General features: G+C 33.9%; 1 protein-coding gene across 1 annotated transcript; it reads right to left on the bottom strand.

Moving 5' to 3' along the window:
• Window positions 1-315: 315 nt before the first annotated feature.
• On the bottom strand, window positions 316-10,076 carry CEP44 (centrosomal protein 44kDa). Its single transcript, XM_009995949.1, is given in 11 exon segments — window positions 316-461; window positions 463-499; window positions 1,282-1,319; window positions 1,574-1,701; window positions 3,551-3,620; window positions 5,130-5,339; window positions 5,698-5,844; window positions 7,059-7,163; window positions 8,095-8,241; window positions 9,228-9,375; window positions 9,988-10,076. Coding segments are annotated over 11 exon segments (1,140 nt in total). The 3' UTR covers window positions 316-440.
• Window positions 10,077-12,353: the final 2,277 nt, after the last annotated feature.

The raw sequence follows: 12,353 nt of genomic DNA, 5'->3' as shown, positions 1-12,353 counted from the left end.
ATTTAAAATCGTGTATTTAAATTTTCATTAAGACTTATTCGACAGTACAGATGTTAAGATGGTATGTAAGAAAGCCTCTTGGGTGCAATATGCAAGTCCCAGCTGGAATGTTTCCAACAGGATGTAAACCACAGTCCTCAAACCTGCACTTTAAAAAAACATATTACTTAGCACACTGCTAACAAATGTCAACACAAAAATACACTGCTTCACTTTACAGAAGTGGGGGGAAGCTATTTGAACATTTTCTAAAACCAAAAAATAGGAGCCAGGCAGAAGGAAATCAGTACACAGATGCATTAGAAAATATTTATTCAATGGAATAAAAGCATTGGTGACCATTACAAATTTGATATATTAAAAATTTAATGCTGTCCAAACATACATATTAGTTCTGATGTCCGTAAGTCTACAGAGACCAGGTCTGAAGATCTGTGCTTTTAGGTCTTCTCAGAGGTCCTTGCTTGAGGCTTTCAACAATTCTGAGGTTTCTTTAATTCTGAAATTAAATTTTGCTTACACATATACTCTTATTACAATATGATAATAAATAACTGATTTGTCTGTAACTTTCTAATAAATGCCAAATGCTAACAAGCATCATTAAACTTTGTTTCTTCTCATACATCCTTTTCCTTTGCAATTGGTTTGTATTTTAAATGCCTACCACATACCAATAAATATTAAGCATACATAAAGAAGTATCCCACACAATAAAAAGGATACAGCTTTTTTCCAGGCCAGGCATTTATAGAATAGAAATCTCTTGCTAAAAAAACATCATACAGCAATGTATTTCACTTCAAGTGTAATAAAAATATTTCTTACAAAAAAAAAAAAAAAAGTACAGATCTCAGGACTTACATCTGTAATTAAACACAATTTATTACAGTTCCCACAATGCTTAGCCTTCAGTTGGCTTTACCTTTCCTTAAACATTAAAAAACAGAGCTAAGAGTTTAGATATTTTTCAAGAAGAAAAGTTGCAAGTACCAGGGAATCCCTATCAGAGGATAAATAATATTCCTATTCCTTGTCAACCAGAATCTAAACACTCTTCAGTCTCTAGTTAATACTATTCAGAATGCTTTCTACTGCTTTTTAGAAATCAAAACAGTGACTCATCCCACAAACACAGAACTGTAAGTGGATTTATTATCCAGTGGAGTCATAAGGAAATGCCACACCTGACGTAGAGACCTTTGAGGTTTGGAACACATATGTATGCTCTGTATACACCCTAGTCCAGTACAACTCCCTCCGCCCTTTCCCATTTCTTACATTTTACTTATTCTTTCCATTCTTTGTCTTGTTGTCTCCTGCAATTTAAAAGCAACAAAGTTATTGACCTCTTCAAAGCTAACATTTTTCAGATGGACTTTCAACCTGAAAAAACCATAGAGAAAATGTGACTTTAACCACTGTTTATATATCAAAAGGATTTTTATGAGGCAGAACGAGATGTGATTTTACCTTGTTTTTTCACTAGCAGTATATACAACTAAAACTAATGCTTACTTGTTCTCTTGACCTCAGAAAGGAAATCAACTAAGCATTTGCCAGTTTTACTTACCTTTGAAATATCTGTCAGACCATGAGAATTAATGTTGATGGCTTTGGGAGAAGGGTCTGTGGATAATAGTGAACTATATCCAGACGACTGATGAAGACTCTGTGGCATCTCCTCCTTCCTCTCTGTATCTACAGAGAAATACTCATTTTTGTGTCACCTTTGCCTTTTTGCTCTCTTATTGCAAGGTCAGCTATCAAATAGCTTGATTTACAACATGTAATAACAGAACAGAATGCATTGTTTAGAGTGGGAAAAAAGAAAAGCTACTGGTGAGTGTTCAAAATACATTTCTCATCTCCTTAAAACGAAGTGCAATATACTACTATGTATAACATGCAAGAGAAACTCAAATGAGATTACTAGAAATGCTTCCTTTATTCTGATTACAGTGAAACCAACACTTAAGAAAGTCTAATTACAACTTACAACAATGGGTCAAACATTCCGAAGTTATTTCAAATAGTTTACATTATTTTTATTGTAAACTACCTGTTCAAACATGTCTTTAATTTGTATGTAACCTGTCTTGGAAGCAGCAGAAACATAAACAAAAAGCAACACATCCCACATCCTTATTTTTAGTAAGGCCACCATCCATGAATCATAACTTCAGAACACGCTTAGCTACGCTATTTTGTATCTAAAATCATATTAAATTATTTTAAAGCCATTAGAATAAAAAAAAATGTTTCTGATGTACAGCTGTGATTCCTGAAGAGCACTACAACCAAAGAGAGCATCAAAGCATTCCAAGTACTGTACATCTCAGAGTTTAGACTGGTCACATAGCTTGTACGCCTAAAATTTCTTGAATCATATTTTAGAAAAAGAGAAATAACATATTCAGAAGAATTCTAGAAATCTGAAAATTTGAACATTCTCTTTTAAAGACCATCAACCAGCTTGCTGACTATGAAGTCCTGAAGCAGTAACATACCAGTAAACTTAGGAAAGGAATTGAACAGGTTGCAAGCTTTCTAAAGTGTGTAAAAAGAAGGTCCCATTTCTGAGACAATTAAAACAAACTTTGACATAACCAAAAAACTGCCTTCCTAACCTTCATGGAAACTCTTTACTGAGATTCCCTTTTAATTTCAATGCAATAGTCCAACAATGGGCAAAAATGCCTAGTAAGTGAGAATGGGAAATCTTCCTTACTACTGGTGGTAGGAATAACAGCTGCCATAGAGGAAACAGGCCAAATTAAGAAAGAGAATAATGCAAGGTGAGGGCTAAAGAGCTACCACTGAGGAAGTGAGAAGAGAGAATAATTATTTATGGCCTGGGAAATGTTTTTAATTTCTTTTCCACATGAGGCTGTTTCATTTACTTCATGTATGCTACAAAAATTAAGTCAGAAATGGAAGTAAAAGCTATTGTCTTGCTCTTCAAAATTGGAAAGTTTAGCAAAAATGCTAGTTGGATAACTACTAACTGCTCCAAAAGGAATGAAACAATAAAGAATGCTCAACAGTGATTTGAAAAACAACACAAATTATGAATGAAGAAGCCCTGATTTGTCCTAAGCCCCATTATAAAAGTAAAAAACAACAGAAATGTGACACTATTTTAATTATAATAAATTTGTGACAGCTAAAAAAATTTCTTTTTTTATTACAAATAGCATATTTTTAAAGCATTATGGTAACTGCTTTAAAGTGTAGCTAGCATTTTTTTTCACAACGTTAGCTATAACATCTTTGAGTGTTTGAGACATATTTGAAAGTTTTAGTAGTTTGTAACTATTAATTGCTATGCTTTATATTTTTTTAATGCTTTAAAACTGTTTCAGTAAATAAAGCTTTTAAAGAACAAATGGAAAACATTAAATGACTAGCAGGTTAATTTCTAATTTGCAGCATGCATTTACATTCAGAGGTCACTAAGGTGCAATTATCTACTTAAGTCTTTTACTCAAGGTCATCAAGCGTTCAGCATATGATGTTAAGAAAAAAAATAGAAATCATTAATACTCACCAGGAGAAACTGGAATCCTACTGGAAGTACTTTCTTGACTTATATTGCTGAACTCTGTAGATAAGTCCCCCTGAAATAAAAGTTTACTGCATTTTAGCCATATATCCTGTTTAATTTCTTTTCTGACAGAACAAAACTATATTTAAGCACTAGAATATGCATTTGCTAAAACCATCCAGATATGTTGGCACTGCAGAAATGTTTTTACAGGACTAAAAAAATAAAAAATTTCCATACGTACATTGCATTAAAAAACTAAGCCATTTCATGAGGGTTTTTTAATATCAATATTGCTATTCATAGATAGGTCAACACCAGGTCCAAACATAGTGTATATAGTAGCACCTTCTACTTCTAGTGGATACTCAGAAATGTAGCTCTGAGTAACCAATAACCAATGAGTTATTGTTATAATTTGAAATCTCAGCCTGTGATACGGTGTATCACTTTATATACTCAAGCAACTATATCAGTTAACAGGGGAAATATTATATCTAAATAAGTAAAAGGGAGAAATAGTACATACCGTGTGGGAAGAAGCTGAGAAAACCTGCAATTAATGTATAACCAAAAAGAAAAAAACATTGGGGGGAGGAAAGAGAGAGCTTTCAGTTGCTTTCATTGAAATGGATTTGGTACCTATACACTTTCCCAGAACTAAAAACACAGCTGCTGCTACTTTGGCAGCAGTGCAAGACAGATCTCAAGAGTTTTCCTGCTACGTTGGCTAGATGTCAAAAGTTCCCTGAAAAATGCAATAAGAAAAAGGAGTAATTCTGAATTGCTTCTGTATCTGTGAAGCACAGCTTGGATGGAATTTCTTGAAACAAAGAAACAGCAACTCTCTGGCCCAAAGGACTATTTCTTGGCAGTTTTTAAATGCTTATTGCAAAAAAGTTAGGGTTTTGAAGGTTTTAAAATATAAAAAAACAGATTATTTTGCTTTGAAAAAAGACAAGCAAGAATGCCACATACGAACTAAACTCAAACTTGTTTCTGCAGATGACTTCTTTCAGTAACATGCTGCACAGAAATACTCTCAAAAACTTCCAGTAAGCTAATTGTATTAATGTTAAGTATTTTCCAAATACTATTCCAAATCTTTGAACTGCAATAAACACATAATTGAAGTCATAATAAATTCAATTTACAAAAACAAAAGATTCAGCCTATCACACAAGCTATCCCGTGCTGCTACTGTCATAAATGCAGCATCTCTTGAACAGAATACACTTGAAACCAGAGACAAACTGTCTATGGCTGTTCAGCAGAAGGCCCCTTGAGACTGTTAGCAACAGAAAACATTGTCATTGGTGGTGTTATTTGGACTTCTGTCCACTGATAATTAAATTACAATATCCATAAAGAATTAATTTCAAATGGCAAACCACTTGAGCCGTTACTGACCTGAAACTCTGTTAAAAAAACAAGTGTTTGAGAAAGCAAATCCTTATTAATTTGAGTGATCATGCCTTTAAAAATAGTGAAAAGCATGCATTTGAAAGCAAGAACACAAACAGGCTGACAACACTGCCTCTTGGCAATTTTTGCTAGAGCTGAAAAACAAAAGTTAATGTACCTTTTTGGACTGCAACAACAGTTCTGTTTCAAGAAGCAAAACTCGACCTAACAAGTTACTCCAGTCCTTCTCATCTATGATCACCTTTCCTTTCAATTTCTCTTCTAAAACATGGAGTTTTTCTTCCATCCAATCGAGCTTCTGAAGCTTTTCCTGGCAATCAGCAAGTTGACTCTTTAAGAACTCAATCTGAGAATTATCTTCTATGATCTGAAATATGGATAAGAACACGTCCTCCAATTTCAAAACAGATATAATTCAAATCAGTTAAGTGGAATCTTCCTCAAGTTCAGCATCACACTTTGCTACATTAGAGAATTATTTTTCTTTCAGAATTGCATAATATGCCTAATCATGGAACTCAGCTTTTAAAAAAACTGTTGGCAGAACTGGCTCTTGAAAGCACAGTAAAATTTAACTTACATTTTTCAACCCTTTAAATATATTTATATCTACTAGTTATACTTAAGGAGCATCCAGCTCTTTCTAAGACCTTTATTCCTTTAGCAAACCCCACAAGAAAAGTTAAGAATACATGCAGACAGCATCGTAAAATTAAAATTCTTACTTTTTCACATTCAACTTCTACAACATCAGGTTCTTCTTCAATACCTCCCTGTGCTGGAAGGGATAGTGAATGAGGGTCATCGCTAATTTCATGACTAACTTCATTTCCCAAATGCTGTCCTACTTGAGGGTTCTTTCAAGCATGTTGAAGGAAATAAATAAATAAATAAACAAACAAATAAAATCACTGGTGTTATTCATTACAAGAACATTGCAATTCATCAGTTAAGTAACTGATACAACTTCCCTTTCATAAAGAGTAACGAAGACATTAATGTCCTCTCTTATTTTAAGAGACTTGAAAGCGTGGAATGGGAGGTATGAATCTCATTGCATGTATTAATATATGTATAAGCAGTTCCAACATCAAAACCACCACTCAAACGATTCAGAAAAAAGTTTAACTAGGAAGCTTAGAACTCTCTCCTCTCCTTGACACCTGTCAGTAAAATAGCCCTACTATCTATACATTTCATTTCCTTTGAATGCTTTCCTTGAAGGGAACAAAATTTGCCTTTCCAGGTGGATTGTATCTTATTATCACTACCTGCTACAGAGCAAAGTAAATTATTACTAGTAATTCACAATTACTCGTTTTGTGCAGTATCTTAACACTTACAGATTCCTCAATGTTCTACTGAAGCTGAAACTCTCCTCTTATAGAGATTCTGAATACACTCACATGTATCTCCATTCAGTTCTACCATTTAACAACCAGAAGTCCCAGAGAAGTCATTCCAAGTATATTCCTTTTGAAATTTTTCTATGCTAAAACAGTATTTTCCTTCTAAATAGAAATCACTTACATTTAACGGGCACAGTTCTAAAAGTTTTGTATCATTTTACTTTGCACCCTCATAACAGAAAATACTACAAAAGCTGTGTCATCCACAGGCCAAGAGTAGCAAAACAAGTAACTTCAAGTGTTACTCTTGTAAAACCAAAGCCAAGAGGAACATTACACTAAAAAACTTTTGCTGAACAGATTCAGACAAAAGAGCAAGAAGTGTTTTTAAAGCTACATTCAAAATATTGCAGTGTTAGTTCACATACACTTCCATCCCCAAACAGGATGTATATTCTTCTTCCAATTGCATCTTCATTTTCATTGCTGTTTCTCCATTTGATACAGTTCAAATTGCAAACAACAGTACTAGATCATTACCACCAAGACTTTGAGATCAACGACTCAGTAAGATCAGCTATTATTTCAGTCAACTGCACTTTGAGGGAGGGAGGAAACTTGGTCTGATCAAGCATTAAAACCTGACTGAAAGCACATATTCCATAAATTATTATACACTTATCATATAAACTAGATTAACTCATAGACATACAGCATAAAAACTATTTTTGTACCTGTTTGGAATTCAGAGCACTGCCACAAGGATCAGCAAGGACATGATCATAATTTGACCACACTTCACATTTAAAAGATCTGAGTTTTTTCCTCTTTTGGGATTTAACCTTCAAAGTGAAGAGGAAATAATATTACGCTTCTAACAAAGGAATATTTTCCAGGGGAGAACAACACAGGAGATAGGATGACACAGCCCATTTTCTGTAATCATTAACAGGAGGGAATATTACATGGCACACAACAAATTTAAACCTCTGCAGTACTATAATGCCTACAAAAAAATAAGAAAAAAATCAAGCATGATCCAAATTTATGGAGAAAATAGATCTAGAAGTGAATCACATATTAATACCATTAACAATGATGCAAGGCTGCATCAAAGCTGGTCATAAAGAGGAAAGACAATTTGCACCAGAGTTGAAAGAAAAATAAATTTAAAAAATGTAGCAATGCCCCCAGAGTGGCAAATGAAATATACATAAGTCCTGAAGACTGCTATAAGCTCAAACAAAATACTGCAAAATATAAGACTGAAAAATCATTTTATTCAAGTAAACTGTGACACACAGCATACTCATACAAAAAATGCCTTACCAATGTACAACAAATATGATTAATAAAAAAAACATATTTGAGATGTCTACCATTGAAACATAAATACAAGTGTCACATTTAAATTAAATGTTACCTAAACTTCTCACCAAACAGTTTTGCTTTGTTTTTAAATCTACCTGCAATGTCTACCAAATTACACAAACATTCACTATGTGGAGAAGTATAAAAGAAAACATATCACATACTCTAAAGATACCAAGTACTGGATTTATCATCATTCTAGTATTTTTAGTTTTATACTACAAAGCATTGGCAGCTTCTTGTCTTTTGTCAAGATTTTTACAACTAATACTTCATACTAATTTTCACACTATTTTGACTATCAGTGATGCTGCACCTTCAATTAAACTGGTCTTCAACTTCTACCTGCAGTATCAAGCATGTCAAAAGAAATTCATAATAAAGTTATCATTTAATCAGTACCTTATCCGAGTTACTTAATTCCTTATGTTTTTTCACCACACAGTTGATAATGTCACAAACAATCTGCATTTTTCTTTCTGCAAAGCCAGACTGAAGAAACTGCTGTTTTGTTAAAATTGGTTTATATTGAAATTGATCTCGAAGAAGCTGGAACAAAGCAAGAGTTTACTTCACTTTCAAAATCACCACATAATTTACTGTAGAAATGGTATGCTCAGGTTCTTATTTTTCTACACTCCTTTCTTTCATTCTGCATTTCAGCAGTTAAACCTTTTCACCTTTGGTTATATATATTCTTAGTTGTTTCTTTTAACTAGACTTTCAACATACTTCTTCCTGAAAGATATCATTCACATCACTTTTGTAAAGTATAACTCTCATTCTTAAGATTCATTAAATAAATTATTATAGACATTAATACTAAAAAAAAAAAAAGACAAAAACTTCCTAAAGTGAACACATAATACAAAGTTGAATTAATCTCAGCGAATGTATCAGATGGCTGAGTAAGGCTCCCACAGAGCCTCTCTATAAAGAGGTCTCTGTCCTCCTCAGATGGAAAACCAGTCTAAATAAGCTAGTATTTGTTATTATATCAAGCCATTTTTTATAAAAATGTGCTTACATATACTTCTAAGGATAGTAAAAAATTATTTTCCTTTAGGTAAGAGTTTTACTCCAATTTCTAAACTGTTACAAAGTGGACTTTCTGTATTAAGTTTTCATGGTGTTTTTAAAAAGCTGTATTTGTTAATTGTGTTTTCATTACAATTACTGAAGTTTGCTGTGATTTTTTGCTGGTTATGATTCCTTCCTAAGGTCACTTCTATAAAACTTATTGTGTAGTAAATATTTCACCATTCTTCACAACTAACATAAAACACAATAATATTACTGGTTCTATAGTTGTCTCAAAATTGAAATTTGGCTGACAATATCCAGCCTTTTTTTCATAAAAATCTAAACAAAGACTTGCCATACAGTAACTTACTTCTCATCTTAAATCCTAACAGAATTACAATTCACGTTCTCTGCCAAAAAATTTCACTTTCTAGTAAAACTCGTACAGATGTTTAGTTTTATGAGACCATACTCAAAACTGTCTCTTTTACAAAGAACATGAAGACAGATACCTTATAAATAGCTTCAATAAAACGCAAGTCATTCTTTGCTGTGAGTTCCACATCACACTTTACCAGAAGTTCTGCTATGTACGTTGAAAAGGATGTGAAAGAATAGCTGATGATAGGTAAAAATGCAGCTGGATCACCTTTTACTAACCTATTGAGAAATAAAAGGTTTTACACAGAAGACAATAAAAGTCTCTCATTACATGAACACAAACATCTAACTTGAAAGGCGTTTTAACATAGCTGGCATGTTATACCCAAGTTTCAAGGTTGTTTTTGGTTGGGTTTTTTTAAGGTTTTTTTTCCAGGCACATCTCACTCAGGAGTCTTTACCATTATCTGTAAAACGCTTAAAACAACATGTTTGTGACCCTAATATTATTTTAACATTGTCAGGTCTAAAGCTCCCCAGCATTTCCATCTCAGCATTCAACCCCTTTTTGTTTATTCCTTACAGTATGAAATTTTGTGAACAAAGTTTTGCTAGCACTTACAAAGAAATTATAAAGGTGTGAGATTAATCAAAGAAAAACAGCAAAAGAAGGAAGAGTAAGAAATCACACACTTCAGAATTACTCTAAGAATTTCTCAGAAGAGCAAAACTGCATCCTTTTATATTCCAGTTCACTTGTATCAAACCCCACCCAGACACATATGCTCTGCTTACTCATCACAGGGAGCAATGCTAATATTTATACATATCTTACATATACATCATCTTGTCACGGTGTATTAGCATCAATTTATTTGCATTACCACTTACACTGTAAAATCCACATCTCTTGGATAATTTAACAAGCGAAGACCTTGTTCTATTTTTCTTAAACTTCCTTTCAGGTCTCCTGTTGCCATTATTCCAAATGCTATTCTTCTTTCAGATTATGAAATCAATGTAATATGGTACATTCTCCTTAGGGGAAAAAAAAAAAAAAAAAAAAAAAAAAAAAAAAAAAAAAAAAAAAAAAAAAAAAAAAAAAAAAAAAAAAAAAAAAGTACATACAAATTACAAAACACAATAGAACTATCACAGAAATTCAAAGGTTTTTGCTCTTTGCTAGACACTACTATCTCCCAAGTGTTACTATACAGCACTGAGCTATGGCTCAATGCCAATTAATACAGTCATAATCTTCAACCATTCTAAAGGGGATCAAAGTAGCAATCCTCAATCTGATCATCTATCACAGATCATAGATTTCAAAGATTACAAGAAACAAGCTTCTTTACTGTTTCAAAGGAGCAGTAACAAGGAGTGAAAACTTTTTGCATTCTTAAATTTAGAATGTATCTCAATCTCCTCACCTCGCCTGAAGAACAATGTCAGGATGTGTAAACATGAGAGGGCAGAACAACCAACAGATGACACATCTCCATTTAGACGATCCATTAAATGCAGCAATTGTTGGGGGTAGGGGGTAACAGATTGTATAGATATTTCAAAATCGGTGCAAGTTTATTGGGATAATAATCCCAAGATTAGAAGGAAGAGGAGACTGAGAAAAAAAAAAAGAAAGAAAAAAAAAAAAAGGGAGGGGGGAGAGGGAAAAAAAAAAGGGAAGAGAGGAGAAAAAAAAAAGGGACAATCAGTTAGAAGAAAAAGTACAGAAGTTGACACTTTTCACAAAAAGAGTTCTCCTTTCTCACATCCTTGAGATCTGGTTTAATCGTCTACAGTATTTCACCCCAAAGCCTCAGCAAAACTATAATGATTAGCCTTAAAACCTGGGAGAAAATTGCCTGCTACTGTCTTCACTGAATTTCTTTTTTGCCTGAAAACAAATACGTGGAAGCCTAACAATCCAAACAATGAGCAGGCACAGTCTGACAGCCTATACAAGAAGAGATACTCTGAAGATACAGAATTTATGTAATTTCTTATTCTGACACATGAGATTTAGACCACAACACCAAAAGCTCCTAAGAGATCATGTCTAGCCTTGTCAGAAATCAACACCAAAAGGTATTCCAGTTTGCAACTTTGTTATCTGGCCCTGCTCATTAAAGAAGTAAGTCTTTTTGAAAATAACTTCTTGACCACAGACTTCACTTACAATACTGATAAAAAAAACCCACAACCAACAAACAGTTAAAGCTTGCACTTGGCTGGGTTTCAAGTGTTGGTTTTTTTTTTTTCTTTTCTTCTTGTGCTTCTATAGTGTTTAAAACAACAATCTTCAAGAAGATTAAGATTGTCACAAGTATTAAACTAATTTCTTCATGTTTAATTATTCGGTTCTTCCTCCTTAATCACTCGGTTCTGGATTATTAGTCACATTACGTATAAATACACAACGCTCATTGTTAAAGACTAGGGACAATTCAACCTCAGGTAATTGGAAACTGAGACAGCTGTTATTCCTGCATTATCTTACAAAGGATCCACTCTATGGTTCTGCCAATTTAGCCAGGCCTCACAACAAATCTCAGGGAGTCTGATATAAAACTGACACTCTAATCTGAAGACACTCACACAGAATTTCATCTAATCATATGGGTTGTTTCCTAGAAGTATCAACAATCCTTTCTACAACAGATATCCGGATTCAAAAACTGGCAACTGCTATTACTACAAACTGAATAGCTCAAGAGATCAAAAATAAAACTGAGCTAAATTACTAGAAAATACTTCAACATATTGGGAACGTGGACACTGTGAGAAGTGGCACATAGCTTTGCCTGAAGAAACGCATGACAGAACAATTGCAGAACATTGGCTACCCTTAATAAAATTTGGTAAGTTTTAAGAGATTATAACTGCATGTGGTTTAAAGAACAACTCTCAAAATCACACACGGTATTGAGAGAAGTAATGTCAAAAAAAAAAAAAAAAAAAAAAAAAAAAAAAGTTACCAAGTATCTCAACACTGCACACACAGTCTTTGAAAAGCCTAACAAAAAGCAGTTTTCATTTCTTCTGTTAAATGGGGCAGGAAGCAGCTGGAATCCCACCATTACGCAGAGTAGTCTCCGGCACGACAGATGCGCTTCAAGCACATCGGCTACTTGTGATCCGCTCAGGGAGCTGCGGTCGCGGGCCGGTTGCCCTGGGAGCCATTGAAACACCGGCAGAAAAACCAGCGTGGCCCTGCCCTAGGCCCGGCTGCGCTCCCGACACCCGCCAGCACGCTG

This window comes from Chaetura pelagica, unplaced genomic scaffold (genome assembly GCF_000747805.2).
Source record: "Chaetura pelagica isolate M959 unplaced genomic scaffold, ChaPel_1.0 scaffold142, whole genome shotgun sequence".
Classification (NCBI taxonomy): domain Eukaryota; kingdom Metazoa; phylum Chordata; class Aves; order Apodiformes; family Apodidae; genus Chaetura; species Chaetura pelagica.
Note: the sequence above shows the minus strand (reverse complement) of the source record. Positions and strands in the feature narration are given on the sequence as shown.